General features: G+C 36.4%; 2 protein-coding genes and 1 long non-coding RNA gene across 3 annotated transcripts; all 3 read left to right on the forward strand.

The window, feature by feature from the left end:
- The first annotated feature begins 3,098 nt into the window (after positions 1-3,098).
- On the forward strand, positions 3,099-5,835 carry LOC149188442 (malate dehydrogenase, mitochondrial-like). Its single transcript, XM_089413002.1, has 2 exons — positions 3,099-3,388; positions 5,559-5,835. Exons 1-2 carry the CDS (start codon positions 3,119-3,121, stop codon positions 5,751-5,753), a joined length of 465 nt encoding a protein of 154 aa, XP_089269128.1. The 5' UTR covers positions 3,099-3,118; the 3' UTR covers positions 5,754-5,835.
- Positions 5,836-10,454: 4,619 nt separating this feature from the next.
- LOC149188443 (malate dehydrogenase, mitochondrial-like) lies at positions 10,455-12,350 on the forward strand. The gene is made up of 4 exons (XM_089409959.1): positions 10,455-10,665; positions 11,471-11,639; positions 12,001-12,062; positions 12,219-12,350. The coding sequence occupies exons 1-4, from the start codon at positions 10,504-10,506 to the stop codon at positions 12,348-12,350; spliced, it is 525 nt and encodes a 174-aa protein (XP_089266085.1). The 5' UTR covers positions 10,455-10,503.
- Positions 12,351-13,241: 891 nt separating this feature from the next.
- Positions 13,242-13,923, forward strand: LOC149188444 (uncharacterized). The gene is made up of 2 exons (XR_016256269.1): positions 13,242-13,355; positions 13,528-13,923. It is a non-coding gene; the product is annotated as an uncharacterized LOC149188444 (long non-coding RNA).
- Positions 13,924-18,263: the final 4,340 nt, after the last annotated feature.

The following is an 18,263-nucleotide window of genomic DNA, read 5'->3' on the forward strand; positions in this document are numbered from 1 at the left end:
ATGGAGTGCTTGACCTGACAATGGAGAGGTACCCCCACAAGTGAGGTGAAAATGTCCTTGTACTCCTCCATGACCTTGTCCATCTGCTACTACTGTGCGGAGGAGCCATGTTTGGAATTTGTGGCCACAATCTTCTTCTTGTCCTGAGGGTGAATCATAAGGAAAACAAATTTCCTAGTCTGTGAAATGATCTTACTACATTTCTTTGCGGAGATCAAATAGATGGTGGTAGGCGGGGCTACTCGAGCTAAAGGAGTTGGAGACTTTTGGCTAGTCTAGAGAATATCACAAAACAACTCCTAAAATTCAATGCACTCGCTTTCCAACACATACTAAGAAAGGGCAACAAGTTGGTAAACATGCTTGCCAATGAAGGGCTCAACTTCACTTTAGAGGTCATGGAATCTCTATGGGAACAAATTTTTGTTGCTCAATGGAAGCATGAATGTCAGGACATTGTTGAACAAGACAAATTTCCCTAAGGTGGGTGCACAACATTAATTTTCCTGATTGACCATGATCTGTAGTAATCATATGAGAGGGAGGCAAGATGCCCACACCTAGCGACCTGCATGGCATATCTGCCACCACCATCACAATTCTCAGTAGAGGATGATATTTATGGTATTAGAGGCATTTGTACGAAAGGAGGTGGGCTACTATCATTTAGTAGATCTCACACTCTTCGAATCGAGCACACATTCATGGTTTTGTGTAGGGGAGTACACCACTGTCATTTAAAGAAGCAAAGCATATCATGTTGGATCATTAAGAGAAAAATACAGCCAATTCTCGAAGCCTTTAAAATAGGGCATATGGTCATGGGGTCCTGCAACACTCTATCAATGACTCTAGCTTGCAAGCGCCATGTAATCCCCGACGTTTGCACTTGCAATCAACCCCTTAGGATCTCCACTTTCGGTTATCATCCATGCCTCTCCTTTAGAAGGATCTCTATCAATCAAGTTTGGTCTTCTCCTTTACTCCCCTTGCAACTCACTTCAGGATTGGTTCTTTTCCACAACCTCTGTTCTTGCTCCGATTTGGAATTTCGGATCTTGTCTCTCTGTCCCCATGCTTGGCTTTATTTTTGTTGCAGGTTTCCTCACCTGAGCCTCCTCACAATTTTAACCCCCCCCCCCACTTTCAGTTAGAATGGTTAACCTCTATCTAGTTTATTTTTACCCACCATCGACTTGTTCCTCCTTTCAATTGACTTTCTGCCGCCCCTACCTCTCACTCAGTCATGGTTCGATGTTGCACCACCATCTCCACAGAGGCAGAATATAGGGGCAGATCGAGTCAACCCCCCTCTCCTACTCCTCCCTCCCTGCATGCCTCCCATGCTCAGGATTCCACCGGAGCCATCGTGGACCATTATCAACGTCTCGTTCTTGAGGTCATGTAGTGAGCTATCGCTTACATCAAAGGGCAAGTTCGCTAGGCTAGAAGATATGTGCCAAATCATCACGTGGAGCGAGAAACACAAGATTATATTCATGATAATAGAAACTCGACCAGGGCGAGGGCCTCTGCTTAAGAATATTAACCTGTAATGGCATACTGAGACACTCATGGGCCGGGTACTTACTGACAGGGTTGACACCTAACAAGAGCTCCTTATTTGATGTTAGAACTCCTGAACAGAATGAACAACATCGAGAACATGCTGAATGACATGGATGACAACCTCAACCAAATTCTATCTACTACCCAGCCTCCATCAACCACAGGAGATGACTCTCACCCTCGAGCTCATACTTAACACCCTGTAGAATGACAACTCAAGTGCAACTCTAGGAAAAATGATAACTCTCTCTATACCATCTCTATTCTTCTACTTGTTTCAGAATGTATTTTGGTCTCTTAGTTTATGTAATTTTGTCTATGTATATCCTTGTTTTTGGTTTAAATTGCCAGACTCTCAGGTCAAAAAGAATGCGAGCAATATGAAAATTTTGTTTATGTGCTATTGCTTTGACCTCCCTAACGATAGACCAAACCAATCCATCTATGTTATAATCACTTTTTTCTCGCAGTAATATAATCTAAATCCTCTAATCTTACAAAAATATGTCATTATTAGCTCAAGGCTGAACTCTTATGGGATTAATACCCTTACTTACCGGATTTTATTTTAAAATACTCATTTATCTAACTTACTTGCTACATTAATCCAACTACCTTGTTATTTACTGCGCTAAGCGCATGAAATAACTCCATTCTTTCAAACAATTCTATCTCTTTATTTATCCTGTAAACTATTTATAACAACATTCTTTAACCCTACCTTATACCTTTATAAAAAGATTTAATTATCATTATAAATCTCCATCAACAATTATATTTTTATAATATCTTTCCTCAATGATCTTATTACCTTGAAATAAAAATTAAAAACTATCCTAATCCCTAAATATAAACCTTTCCCTTTCCCTAGAATGGAAAATGGTCCTTCACACTCTTATAACCCCTAAAAACATATTCTTTTAAAATATATAGCTATCTCAATTATCACTCCCTTTTAAAAAACACCCTAACATCATATTCACCACTTTTAAAGATTCTCTGCAAAGATTCACCACTTTCGAGGATTCCTTGGGATTGCACTATTCGACATACATAAAAAACAACTAAAATGGTCCAATATCAATCAAAATATCCACAATATGACATATTCCATAAATAACTAACACCCCTAAAAAAAAAAACACTTTCCTTTTAAGCACACTGAGATTTGCAATGTTTAAATACATTGTAAACTAGTCTGACCCCTAACCAGAGTTTGATAAAAATCTCCTAATATTATTAAATTTATTTAAAAAAATAAAATAAAAAATATCTATATTTTATAATAACTTAACATTTGACCAACTGAAAATTTCGATCACATGATGTTCCATTCCTGAACCTCGTCCCCCCAAAAGAGGGATTTCTATCACGAGCTGTCTGATTGTCAATAACTAAGAATTTCGCAATAAAATAGATTAAAACAAAGCCCTGCATAGTACCGTGAGGCTTTAAAATCCCTTTTAACAAAGTCCTATCCACACATCTCCATTGATTCGGCCTTTAAGCTCTGGAATCTTGCGTTCTTTCAGTGTTACCAGCGGCAAAAATGAGTTCTGCAATGCGACGATTGGTGGGATCTGCACTGAAGAATGCATCATCTTCTTCTTTCAAAACTAATGTTATGCCGAGAAGGTTTTATTCGAGTGGTGGAAGTCCGCCACGCAAGGTTGTTGTTTTGGGAGCTGCTGGGGGTATCGGGCAACCATTGGCTCTTCTGATGAAACTCAATCCTCTGGTGTCAAAGTTGGCGCTCTATGATATCGCTGGCACTCCAGGTGTGGCTGCAGATGTCGGCCACATCAACAGCCGTGCTGAGGTGGGTTCCTATTTTCCTACCGCGTTTTTTTCGTTATCTGTATGCTGGATCTTTTCTCTCTGCGAACGATAGAGATGTTTTGATTTTAGTTTCAAGGGATCTCCATTGGGATCGATCGTACGACGACCCACTTGGTAGGATCTACTTTTCGTTAGTGTTTTACCTGTTATTAGTTCTTTGATTTTACGTTTCTGATATTGTCCATGGTCAGATAATTTATTTATTTTGGTAAGCGCCTATTTTTTTAAAGGAACCAGGCCTTATACCAGGCTTAGACTCCACTGCTATAACTTGTCAAGGTCTCTGGGATTCTTCGAATGTGGAATTTATTCTTTTGGCCACATTTTTGCAGGAAATATGCCTTCCGGGGTTTTTGAATGTGGGTTTGAGCCCTGAAAGTGCAATGATTTAATTTCTTAAACACAACCCAATTCACGTTAATGGTCAACTCAATTCACTTTCATGGTCAGTTTGTAAATGTGTTTGTGCATATTTTGATTGATGAAAAAAAGCACCTAGATATTTATTTCGTGGAAATCCATGGCTGCATCATGTGCACCTACTCGATTAGGGTTTTTAATTTTATGGATCTAGGTGACATTTGGCCCAACAATCCATTGAAACAACACCCATCGCATTGTCATTCTAAAACGATTGTATTGTACACCGTGAATTTTGGATTTGACTATACCTGACATTCTTTGGGCCATTTCAAAAGAGGCAGATATTGAGGGCTACATTATTATTATTTTTGATTGTTTTCTTGTTGGCAAATGTCTTTCTGTTAACATAGTGGGTTTTGCCCTCATCGTAGATGCTACAAACATAGAATCTCTATTCCACCAATTTCATGCAGGATTTGCACCTGATCTTGTCTGTTGAATCTCAATATGGTAGTTAACTCCGATGGTGAGATAATGCCACAACATACTTCTAAGAGGGCACTGAAAGTGCTATGATTTAACTACTTGACTATAATCTGCCTGACATTTATGGCTAGATTGAAATTTGGGCTGTGCTTATTATTATTATTAGCAGTAGTAGTATTTGCTATTGATAGGAGAAGGTTGAAATTGAGGTTGGGCTCACTATTATTGTTTTTTTTTGGTCAAGGCCTTTTGACTGGCGTGGGTGAAACACCTTAATTGCATCTATTCATCAAAGTCACGCATGACTTGCAGATGGGCTCATCTGTGCAAACCTCAATAGCACAGGGGTCATCATTAACAACACCTCTGCATTATCATTGAACTGGTGTTTATCACGTTAACCCGACTTCATATTTTGGAATGACATGAGCAACCGCATTATCATGGGAATATGCCTCCTGGGTTTTGAACCTGGGTCATTCTCATGAAAAGCACCCTACAACTTGCCACTAAACCACAGCCCAATGGACGAGGTAGTTCATATTTTTTTGATGAAAAGTGCATCTATATTTTTAGCAAAATCCACGGCTGGATCATATGCCTCTGCTTAATAGGACTTTTTGATCTGATGGATCTATGTCATACTTGGCCTAATGACTACTTAGAAGTTAGAATATTCTCATTGCAATTTCAATTTGTTATTTTGTGAGGATTGAATTGATGACCCTCTGCATATTGGATTTGCCTCTATATCCAACCTTTTTGGGGTCGTTTAGATTTTCCTCTTTATCCATGAGTAGATTAAATCAAAATAGTCTTTGCAACGTAAATTAAACTAAGGTTGAATAAACTCCCTAAAGTGGCTTGTGAGATGCTAATTATTTATCACAGCATCACTTTTATACCTGGATTGGATAAGACTATACCCTGATTGAAATGTCGTATACCTGGATTGGACAAGATTATACCCTGATTGAAACGTGGGTTGGTATAGGTCTTCAATCTCCTACGAGCATAATCATTGCTTTTGGTGCTCTATCTCCTCGGTAAAAGCCAAAAGGTGGATTTTACTATAGAATACAAATAATCCTATTCTTGTTCACTATGAGGAGGACATACCATTGCTTGGGTCATGGAACAAGGATAACAAGTTTTACTTCTTTTGGAACTTTGGGATAATAATTTCTTTTCTTATTTTTTGGTCTACATATTTATCATTTAATTTGGTACTGCCATATTGATTTTATCATGCTTGTGTCACGAACTTGTCAGTAATTCACAGCAGTGTGACCTGGGTGCAGGTTGCAGGATATATGGGAGAGGAACAACTTGGCACGGCATTGGAGAATGCAGATGTTGTGATCATTCCTGCTGGTGTGCCTCGAAAACCTGGCATGACCTGTGATGATCTCTTCAACAACAATGCAGGGATTGTTAAATCTCTTTGCTCTGCAATTGCAAAATACTGCCCAGAGGTAAGTTGTCATGATTTATGATCTTCTTTGAAGTTTTTGTTTTCATGCGATTTTCTTATTGACTATTTCATAGGAATAAGCATGACGTTCATTGTAAGTTGCTTTGTCGAAGGCTTTGTATGTTTGAGATCTATAGAGATGGAAATATATACAAATACATATTTGCAAGAATCTTTAAGCAAGTTGTTGATCTAGATTTACATACTGTTCTTGTATATAATCAATTCTACTGGAGAGGTTAATGAAGCTTGAAGACTTCTTTGAGTCAAACGAATAGGTGATTGACTCATTATTGACTCTTTATTTGGACAAATTGCAGCTAACTTTTGCCCATAAGAAGGAAATACTAATTGAAATGAACTTAAGAGTAATTAGCTGTGTAGTCCAATGCAAGTTTGCAGCCACTGTTAAAGCCCTGTTATTTTTGTTTCTCCTCTTGTAGTTAGTAACTTAGCTTTTGGACTTTTGAGAAAATTGGCATATGAATATCAATATAAAAAATATCCTTGGTCTTCTATTTAACTATGTACAAATCCACTTGATCATGAGGTATCCTCTATAACATTATATATTACATACAATCAGTATGTACTACCATTAGTGTGGCAAGTTAATAGATAAAGAAGTATGTTTCACAATTATTTGTTTTGTTCATGTACTGGTGTGTGTGTACAGTATGTATAGTATATTGTTACATATTATATAGATAGATATATGGAGAGGGGGGAGAGTGTACTAGATAATGTTTTCCTTCTATCAGGAATGGTATATTTGGATTCAAGAAATCATCTAGAATTGGTTTTTAGGGCATTGTTGAGGACTTGATATCCATGGCAGTCAATTGTAAATATCATCAGCAATCCTGTAAATTCTACTGTACCAATAGCTGCTGAGGTTTTTAAGAAGGCAGGGACCTATAATGAAAAGAAACTCTTTGGTGTTAACTCTTGATGTTGTCCGCGCAAAGACGTTCTATGCTTCAAAAGCAGGAGTTCCTGTTGAAGGTATTTAAAATTATGGCTTGTTATGCTTAGCTACTCTCAAATATTTAGTATTCTGTAAAATATTTTTATTTTTTATAATTTAATCATGAAATATGCATCCTGGGCAAACATGCCAGGCACTTCTCCTCATTTCAAGGATGGTATCATAGGGCTCAAGGCCATCAGAAATATAGTCAGCTCAAGATGTCACTTGAGGGAATTGAACCTGGGTGGGAAGGATAACAGTCTTTGCACACAACCATCTGGGCTAGACCCAATACATGATATGCTGCAGGATCTTACCAACCTCAAGCTTTTTTTAACATTAGATACAATTCTCAGTTTTATGTTTGTCGTTGATGTCATCCTATGCTGTCTGCAGAAGTTGATGTTCCTGTTGTAGGTGGACATGCGGGTGTTACAATTCTTCAACTTTTTTCTCATGTATATGACTTTGTTGTATCCTCATCTTGAGTTTGTTCTTTACTCTTGGATATTAGAAGATTAATTTATCAAAGATAAAATGAGATCATAATTACCTACCCTTCAATACAGTTAAAAAGGGACTAACACTTTTTTGTTTTGATAAAAAAAATTAGGCAACACCAAAGCCAAACTCTGTATTGTCTGAGGAGGACATTAAAGCCTTGACAAAGCGCACATAGGATGGAGGAACTGAAGTTGTTGAAGCAAAAGCAGGGAAAGGTTTAGCCACACTGTCTATGGCGTAAGTTTATGTTTTGGTCCTCTATAGTGGCTAATATGCATTCATATCTTTTGAATGTTTTTTTATTATTATGTGACTGTCTAGAGTGCTGAATTTTTCATCTTTATGCAATAGTTGGAGTCATATAATCTTATCATGGTGTGTGCTTCATGATTTCATGCTTGATAAGTACCTAATCTGAGATTCACTGTCAGTGAGAATATGGCATGAAGGAGCTTCTTTCTCTTTATCTGAATCTTGTACTTCATACATTTGCATGTCTCAAATCTTTTGCCTTAAGCTTAGGTACTTATCCTACATGAAATCATGTAGCATGCATGTCTCAAATCTTTTCCCTTAGGCTTTCTCATTTGTGTGAAACTCAGCGGGTGCTTTTAACCTGTGAGGTTTGACCGATGGATTGTTGCCTTTTTACCTTAGTTTGATTGAAATGTTCAGAGTTAATCTAGATTTTGCATGCAAAGATCCTTCCCTAAGAAAAGCCATGAGTCTCTTCAAGGATGTTATTCCTTCTTAAACATAATATATGTCAAATGGATCCCGCAAAAGTTGTGTGCTTGATGATGGGTAAATCTGGGTATGAGATTTACAAATTTTCACTTACATATATGCCTGTGGTTGCAATTCACAAATAAGCGCATAGCATCCATTCATTACCTCATCTTGAGCATTTGAGCATGGTTCATGCAAAAAACATTGCTGGTCAGTTAAATCCATTAGTTGAAAACTTGGAAGTGAAGAGTAGTGTTGTAGTCTTCTCTATGTTGATGAATGCTTTTTGAGACTTCAAAATGTTTAGACATGCAATTCCTTTTTCATCTTGCTCCTGTGTTCTCAATTTTTTTTTTCTACTATTTTTTAAGGCCAAATATAAACGATGGGATATATATTTTTCCTACCGCGTTTTTTTCGTTCTCTGTATGCTGGATCTGTTCTCTCTGCGAACGATAGAGATGTTTTGATTTTAGTTTCAAGGGATCTCCATTGGGATCGATCGTACGACGACCCACTTGGTAGGATCTACTTTTCGTTAGTGTTTTACCTGTTATTAGTTCTTTGATTTTACGTTTCTGATATTGTCCATGGTCAGATAATTTATTTATTTTGGTAAGCGCCTATTTTTTTAAAGGAACCAGGCCTTATACCAGGCTTAGACTCCACTGCAATAACTTGTCAAGGTCTCTGGGATTCTTCGAATGTGGAATTTATTCTTTTGGCCACATTTTTGCAGGAAATATGCCTTCCGGGGCTTTTGAACGTGGGTTTGAGCCCTGAAAGCGCAATGATTTAATTTCTTAAACACAACCCAATTCACGTTAATGGTCAACTCAATTCACTTTCATGGTCAGTTTGTAAATGTGTTTGTGCATATTTTGATTGATGAAAAAAAGCACCTAGATATTTATTTCGTGGAAATCCATGGTTGCATCATGTGCACCTACTCGATTAGGGTTTTTAATTTTATGGATCTAGGTGACATTTGGCCCAACAATCCATTGAAGCAACGCCCATCGCATTGTCATTCTAAAACGATTGTATTGTACAGTGTGAATATTGGATTTGAATATACCTGACATTCTTTGGGCCATTTCAAAAGAGGGAGATATTGAGGGCTACATTATTATTATTTTTGATTGTTTTCTTGTTGGCAAATGTCTTTCTGTTAACATAGTGGGTTTTGCCCTCATTGTAGATGCTACAAACATAGAATCTCTATTCTACCAATTTCATGCAGGATTTGCACCTGATCTTGTCTGTTGAATCTCAATATGGTAGTTAACTCCGATGGTGAGATAATGCCGCAACATACTTCTAAGAGGGCACTGAATGTGCTATGATTTAACTACTTGACTACAATCTGCCTGAAATTTATGGCTAGATTGAAATTTGGGCTGTGTTTATTATTATTATTAGCAGTAGTAGTATTTGCTATTGATAGGAGAAGGTTGAAATTGAGGTTGGGCTCACTATTATTGTTTTTGTTTGGTCAAGGCCTTTTGACAGGCGTGGGTGAAACACCTTAATTACATCTATTCATCAAAGTCACGCATGACTTGCAGGTGGGCTCATCTGTGCAAACCTCAATGGCACAGGGGTCATCATTAACAACACCTCTGCATTATCATTGAACTGGTGTTTATCACGTTAACCCGACTTCATATTTTGGAATGACATTGGCAGCCGCATTATCATGGGAATATGCCTCCTGGGTTTTGAACCTGGGTCATCCTCATGACAAGCACCCTACAACTTGCCACTAAACCACAGCCCAATGGACGAGGTAGTTCATATTTTTTTGATGAAAAGTGCATCTATATTTTTAGCAGAATCCACGGCTGGATCATATGCCTCTGCTTAATAGGACTTTTTGATCTGATGGATCTATGTCATACTTGACCTAATGACTACTTAGAAGTTAGAATATTCTCATTGCATTGTCAATTTGTTATTTTGTGAGGATTGAATTGATGACCCTCTGCATATTGGATTTGCCTCTATATCCAACCTTTTTGGGGTCGTTTAGATTTGCCTCTTTATCCATGAGTAGATTAAATCAAAATAGTCTTCGCAGCGTAAATTAAACTAAGGTTGAATAAACTTCCTAAAGTGGCTTGTCAGATGCTAATTATTTATCACAGCATCACTTTTATACCTGGATTGGATAATACTATACCCTGATTGAAATGTCGTATACCTAGATTGGACAAGATTATACCCTGATTGAAACGTGGGTTGGTATAGGCCTTCAATCTCCTACGAGCATAATCATTGCTTTTGGTGCTCTATCTCCTCGGTAAAAGCCAAAAGGTGGATTTTACTATAGAATACAAATAATCCTATTCTTGTTCACTATGAGGAGGACATACCATTGCTTGGGTCATGGAACAAGGATAACAAGTTTTACTTCTTTTGGAACTTTGCGATAATAATTTCTTTTCTTATTTTTTGGTCTACATATTTATCATTTAATTTGGTACTTCCATATTGATTTTATCATCCTTGTGTCACGACCTTGTCAGTAATTCACAGCAGTGTGACCTGGGTGCAGGTTGCAGGATATATGGGAGAGGAACAACTTGGCACGGCATTGGAGAATGCAGATGTTGTGATCATTCCTGCTGGTGTGCCTCGAAAACCTGGCATGACCCGTGATGATCTCTTCAACATCAATGCAGGGTTTGTTAAATCTCTTTGCTCTGCAATTGCAAAATACTGCCCAGAGGTAAGTTGTCATGATTTATGATCTTCTTTGAAGCTTTTGTTTTCATGCGATTTTCTTATTGACTATTTCATAGGAATAAGCATGACGTTCGTTATAAGTTGCTTTGTCGAAGGCTTTGTATGTTTGATATCTATAGAGATGGCAATATATACAAATACATATTTGCAAGAATCTTTAAGCAAGTTGTTGATCTAGATTTACATACTGTTCTTGTATATAATCAATTCTACTGGAGAGGTTAACGAAGCTTGAAGACTTCTTTGAGTCAAACGAATAGGTGATTGACTCATTATTGACTCTTTATTTAGACAAATTGCAGCTAACTTTTGCCCATAAGAAGGAAATACTAATTGAAATGAGCTTAAGAGTAATTAGCTGTGTAGTCCAATGCAAGTTTGCAGCCACTGTTAAAGCCCTGTTATTCTTGTTTCTCCTCTTGTAATTAGTAACTTAGCTTTTGGACTTTTGAGAAAATTGGCATATGAATATCAATATAAAAAATATCCTTGGTCTTCTATTTAAATGTGCACAAATCCACTTGATCACGAGGTATCCTCTATAACATTATATATTACATACAATCAGTATGTACTACCATTAGTGTGGCAAGTTAATAGATAAAGAAGTATGTTTCACAATTATTTGTTTTGTTCATGTACTGGTGTGTGTGTGTGTACAGTATGTATAGTATATTGTTACATATTATATAGATAGAGATATTGAGAGGGGGGAGAGTGTACTGGATTCAAGAAATCATCTAGAATTGGTTTTTATGGCATTGCTGAGGACTTGATATCCATGGCAGGCAATTGTAAATATCATCAGCAATCCTGTAAATTCTACTGTACCAATAGCTGCTGAGGTTTTTAAGAAGGCAGAGACCTATAATGAAAAGAAACTCTTTGGTGTTACTACTCTTGATGTTGTCCACGCAAAGACGTTCTATGCTTCAAAAGAAAGAGTTCCTGTTGAAGGTATTTAAAATTCTGGCTTGTTATGCTTAGATACTCTCAAATATTTAGTATTCTGTAAAATATTTTTATTTTTTATAATTTAATCATGAAATATGCATCCTGGGCAAACATGCCAGGAACTTCTCCTCATTTCAAGGATGGTATCATAGGGCTCAAGGCCATCAGAAATATAGTCAGCTCAAGATGTCACTTGAGGGAATTGAACCCGGGTGGGAAGGATAACATTCTTTGCACACAACCATCTGGGCTAGACCCAATACATGATATTCTGCAGGATCTTACCAACATCATGCTTTTTTAAACATTAGATACAATTCTCAGTTTTATGTTTGTTGTTGATGTCATCCTATGTTGTCTGCAGAAGTTGATGTTCCTGTTGTAGGTGGACATGCGGGTGTTACAATTCTTCCACTTTTTTCACATGTATATGACTTTGTTGGATCCTCATCTTGAGTTTGTTCTTTACTCTTGGATATTAGAAAATTAATTTATCAAAGATAAAATCAGATCATAATTACCTACCCTTCAATACAGTTAAAAAGGGAACATACACTTTTTTGTTTTGATAATTTTTTTTAGGAAACACCAAAGCCAAACTTTGTATTGTCTGAGGAGGACATTAAAGCCTTGACAAAGCACACACAGGATGGAGGAACTGAAGTTGTTGAAGCAAAAGCAGGGACAGGTTCAGCCACACTGTCTATGGCGTAAGTTTATGTTTTGGTCCTCTATAGTGGCTAATATGCATTCATATCTTTTGAATGTTTTTTTATTCTTATGTGACTGTCTAGAGTGCTGAATTTTTCATCTTGATGCAGTAGTTGGAGTCAGATAATCTTATCATGGTGTGTGCTTCATGATTTCATGCTTGGCATGCAACATGATTTCATGCTTGATAAGTACCTAATCAGAGATTCACTGTCAGTGAGAATATGGCATGAAGGAGCTTCCTTCTCTTTATCTAAATCTTGTAATTCATACATTTGCATGTCTCAAATCTTTTGCCTTAAGCTTAGGTACTTATCCTACATGAAATCATGTAGCATGCATGTCTCAAATCTTTTCCCTTAGGCTTTCTCATTTGTGTGAAACTCAGCGGGTGCTTTTAACCTGTGAGGTTTTACCGATGGATTGTCGCCTTTCATTTACCTTAGTTTGATTGAAATGTTCAGAGTTAATCTAGATTCTGCATGCAAAGATCCTTCCCTAAGAAAAGCCATGAGTCTCTTCAAGGATGTTATTCCTTCTTAAACATAAGATATATCAAATGGATCCCGCAAAAGTTGTGTGCTTGATGATGGGTAAATCTGGGTATGAGATTTACAAATTTGTACTTACATGTATGCCTGTGGTTGCAATTCACAGATAGGCGCATAACATCCATTCATTACCTCATCTTGAGAATTTGAGCATGGTTCATGCAAAAAACATTGCTGGTCAGTTAAATCCATTAGTTGAAAACTTGGAAGTGAAGAGTAGTGTTGTAGCCTTCTTTATGTTGATGAATGCTTTTTGAGACTTCAAAATGTTTAGACATGCAATTCCTTTTTCATCTTGCTCCTGTGTTCTCAAATTATTTTTTTTTCTACTGTTTTTTAAGGCCAAATATAAACCATGGGATATATATTTTTACCCTGAAGACCTCCAAATCATTTGGAAATGGAGGTGCTGCAGCAAAAGAGATGGGTTGAATTTGTTGTTTGGATGGACTCTATGGTATGTAATCTTAGTTGGATTTCCAATATACTTTTAAACCATATTTTCATTTTATTTTTTAGTACTATCAGATATTATATCTTACCTCATTTTATGGTCAACATTGTATAACAAAAACATGCGTTGTGTTATGTAATTAATACTAACATGTAATATTGATTTTTTTTTTCAGAATGCTATAGGTAATGATTGCCAAGACGATGATCCAAATTATGTTCAACATATATCAGGAGATGATGAGGATGAGGATGAGGATGAGGATGATGGTGGTGAAGGAGGAGATGATGATGATAGTTGCGGTGTTGGTGATGATGTGGATCAGAGTAATGAGGATGGTCAAGATGATCATGAGGATGATCTTGGTGGTGGTAGCTAGGCATGCACATGCATTGTTTTTTATGAAGAAATTATTGTGTAGAATGACATTGTTATGTTTAGATGGGTGTTGTGAATTTACCCTATATCAATGAGACATTTTGATTTTGTAATCATACGATGAGTTTGATTTATGTATGTTGTTAATTTATCATAGAATAACGATATTCATGAAATATTTTGATTTGTTAATCATATTTGAATTTTTGTTGTTTTGATTAAAAATAATACTGATTTTATTAGTATTATGTTGCTATTTTATACATGTTTTGAAAATTGTTAATGACACATTGTTATTTTTTTGGATGGATGTTGTCAATTTCTCTTAAATTTCTTTACAAATGATTTTGAATTGTGATATCTGCTTTAATGATATTTAGAAACTATCATATATTTCACTATGAATCTATAAAGGGGGTCATATATGTAAAGAAAAATATACTCTATATAAGAAGTCAAATGTGGATGTAACCATGGATGCAAAATTGAAAGTAAAATTGGATGTTAAACTAGGAATTAATACAAAATGCAAACAATTGACATACAAAGTGTTTTAAATTAGAAGTGAAAAATTGTGCAATAGTTTTTGGATTTTAGAGATCTGTGGCTTGTGTCATTTTTATTGATCGGAGAATCCACAGTTTCAACATCTTTATACCAACGTTTCAAATCCCAAGTGGGATCCATCATCAGGGTTGAAGAATGATGATACAAGAAGAGCAGAAAACTTTTAATAAATACTAATGAGGAGGAATAATAATAGAGAACATAGAGTCGGCTTGGGAATTTTTAATTTTATTTTATATATTTTTATTTTATTTTATATATTTATATATTTTATTTATATTTTATTCTTATTAATTATTATAAATAATTAATTTTTATAATAAATATTTAATTAATATTAATAATATTGTTGTTATACATGTAAATCATTATAAATAATTAATATGTTTACAATAAATTAATTATTAAACCTAATGATCATAATCATAATTCATATTAGTTACTAATTCCTTAAACAAAGATGATATTAATAATTAAAATATTAATTAATCAAATTAAATTAGAATGAAACTACATTCATAGAAATCAATTATTATAAATAATTAATTAATATTGTATAATAAATAATTAATTATTATTAAATATTATTAATAATTAAATATAATAATAATTAATTAATTAATTAATTAATAAACTAATTAATATATTAATATAATTATTATAAAAAATTTTAATTTATATTAGAAAATTTTTAGGTGATTAGGCTTAGGGTTGACTAATATAATAATTAATTAATTAATATGTTTAAGTCATATTAACTAATTAATATAACAAACAAATTAATAATTATTATTAATGATTAATAATTAAATTTATAGTTATAATAATTCATAATAATGACCAATTGTTATTGATTAATTGTCCCATAAAATGATGATTAAAATATAATAATAATTATTAATTGATTAATTAATATATTGATTAGGAATTAATAAAATTATAATTATTAAATAGATTAAATTATAGGAGATTAGAATCTAAAGATGACAAAAATAATGATGATTAACTAAATAATATTTAGTCATATTAATTACTTAATAAATTAATACAAATTAATAATTAATATTTATGGCTAACTAATATTCAAAAAATTATTTAATATAATAGCTAATAAAATAATATAAGACTAATCAAATGTTAAATAATAATTTTTTTTTTTTTTTTTTTTAACAAATTCGGATGCTATGTATTGATTGAAAAAAGTGCTAAGGCATAAAGCCATACATAGTTTGCTGCAAGAGCATTACAAATCCAAGGATAGAGAATGAGGTCCCTATCCCTGAGCTGGATTCTCAAAATTCGGACTACTAAAGAGCAAGTACTACTATAGATTCGGACGAACTGAAGACACAAAAATTTGCATTTGCAATACATGATTTAATCGATGGAAATATGACTGATATTCCTCGCAGTAGAGTCCTCTGGGTGCTGATCTGCTTCCATTGGATTGACGCTTGAAGAAGTTGATTTTGCTTTCTGTTTGGCTTCCAAAATGTCTCTTAAAATTGCCAATGATTCCTCAGCATGGATGCATCTATTGCTAAGCCCGTTGAACTGATCCTGAAGCGAGTGAACCCTGTGGAGAAACAACTCCATTTCTGTACGGTACTTAGCATGGAGATTTCTGAACTGCTCCTCAAATTTTCCTTCCAGACAATGGATCTTTTCTGCTTGCCTAGCTTCCATATTTCGCACTTGATCTTCCAGAATTCGCTGTTGAGCTCTGACCTCGTCGAATTCCGCTTGTAGGTCTCGGCAGTGAAAACATTGCTCCTCACGCGCCATCACAGAGAAAGGATTGATTTTAAAAGAGACAGAATCACAAGAACAGCCTAAGGGCTCCGTGAGGTTACAAGGAAGAGGGGACCACGGTTTGATGTCGGATCTGATAGAGAATAAGCTGCAACAGAGGGAGTTCGAGAGCCCAAGTCTCAACTTCGAGGATAAGAGAGAGGGCGGATCAGAGAGATGACGCTCTGTATAATGGCAGGGAAAAGAGAAGGGGGAAAGAAGCCAGGAAGGAGCAAGAGAGGGGGGCGGGATGGAGAGCCAAGGGTCGACGATCAGCAAATGAGCTGAGAGAGGAGCGGTGGGTATAGAAGGAGGGCTTCTGAAGCTCTTGATCAATCCTTTAGTTCTGTTCCTGTAAGAGTCCAATAGATAGGTTAGCGAAATAAAAAGCAGGGGAAATAAAATCGATACCAAGGCACATCTTCTATGTCGCAGCTGGCCCTGGTTGCTTCCTTCGACTTCACAGTGATGCTCTTGGACGTTATGCTGTAAGATGAGAGGATCTGCTCTCCTATTTAAAGATTGAATCCGACTGCGGCATCCTGAATTCTTTTCAGAAGACCGATTCTCTGCAGAGTTAAAGTATTTTGTGGGATTTCTGGGACGATTGTCTGAGGCAGTGAGATCCTTGGTCAGTCCTCTTCGTTTATGAGTTTTGCTTGGGATTACCAATGGATTGCTGATCGTATTCTGAAGCTGATTGATTGGGCTTTTCGTGTGCCCGAAAACTGTAGTCACCATACCCCCCGCACGCTTGTTGGGATTGCGCGCTTGGGGATTGTCAGATTTCACTAGATTCATGGCAGAGGCTGGAAGAAGGATTGCTGATTGTGCCTTAGGGTTCCCTCTCGATATCCGACGGCTTTATTAGCATGACTGTCCGCTGCCCCATTGTGTGTGCGCAGAATATGATAGAACCGAATTGTACTGAAGTAATCGGTGAGGAGATTGATGCGGCAGAGGTGTTGTTGGAGGCTGCTATTTGATGACGGCCTGTGATGATTCATATATCCGATGACAATCGAAGAGTCTCCTAGCACGATTGCCTTTTTGATACCCCTTTTTTGAAGTTGCATCAAACCTTGGAACAGAGCAAGAGCCTCCGCAATATTGTTAGTTTTGACTCCTAAACTCCATTCATAGCTACTTATTTCTTCTCCTTTCTCATCTAGAATAACTCCTCCTGCTCCTGCTGGTCCTGGATTGGACTTAGAGGCCCCGTCAAAGAGTAAAATTGGACAGTTATTGCTCGTCATCCATCTCTTGAATTCCTGGGATGAGAGCCTTATTTCCCATTGTTTGATCTTGTGGTTAGGATTCGCGCTCCTTCTCTGAATATTATGATGATGGCCTGTACTATCTAGAATATGACTGATCATGATCCTTTCCTCAGTAGTGTAATCAGTAATTTTAATGATGCCTGAGCATTTGACTACTATCGTTTCCTGCGCTAGAAGGTGAGCACTGCTACATGTTATTCTAACATTGCCTTCTTGGTTTTGAAAAATTTTCTTGTTTCTAGTGAGCCAGATTTTCCAGAGAAGGTTGTGTGGGATGATGTCCCAGGTTCTTTTGACAATCTTGCTCCGCTTATCTTTCCAGGGGCAATTCCTTCTCCAATAATGTATTGTCTCAGCAATGTTTTGCTGGGGCTGCCAGTTTATATTGCCAAGTTTGGCCATAATAGTCCAGCATCTCTTCGCAAAGGCACATTCAAGAAAAAGATGGTGGATGGTTTCCTCCTCAGAGCAGCAGTTAGGACAGATTGAGGGACCATATATCCCTCTCTTTTTTAAATTTTCCGAGGTGAGAATTTTCCCTTTAAGCAACAGCCAGATGAAGAATTTGACCTTTGGGATGGCCTCAGATTTCCAGATTATTCGCCATTGATTCCAAACCGGAGCTTGATAAGTGCTATTGCAGATGAATTGATAGCCAGATTTAATGGTATACCCTGAGCCCGTGGGGTCCCATCTGAGCCCATCTAGAGCTCCTTTTTTAATAGGAGCTCTATTTTGGAGATTTTTAATGAGGGCTTGCAAGCTAGAGTCCAAGTGTGGAGGAATGACCGGAAATTCCCAGCTAAGCCAAGCTCCGCTCTCCTCGTCCCATTTTGAGATTTGATCCAGCCTCTGGATGCCCTTACTATGCAGATAAATAATAATGGGAATGGCT

The sequence above is a fragment of the Pinus tabuliformis genome, chromosome 3_1 (genome assembly GCF_031772625.1).
Source record: "Pinus tabuliformis cultivar Carrire ecotype Pingquan chromosome 3_1, CPIR1, whole genome shotgun sequence".
Taxonomy (NCBI): Eukaryota; Viridiplantae; Streptophyta; class Pinopsida; order Pinales; family Pinaceae; genus Pinus; species Pinus tabuliformis.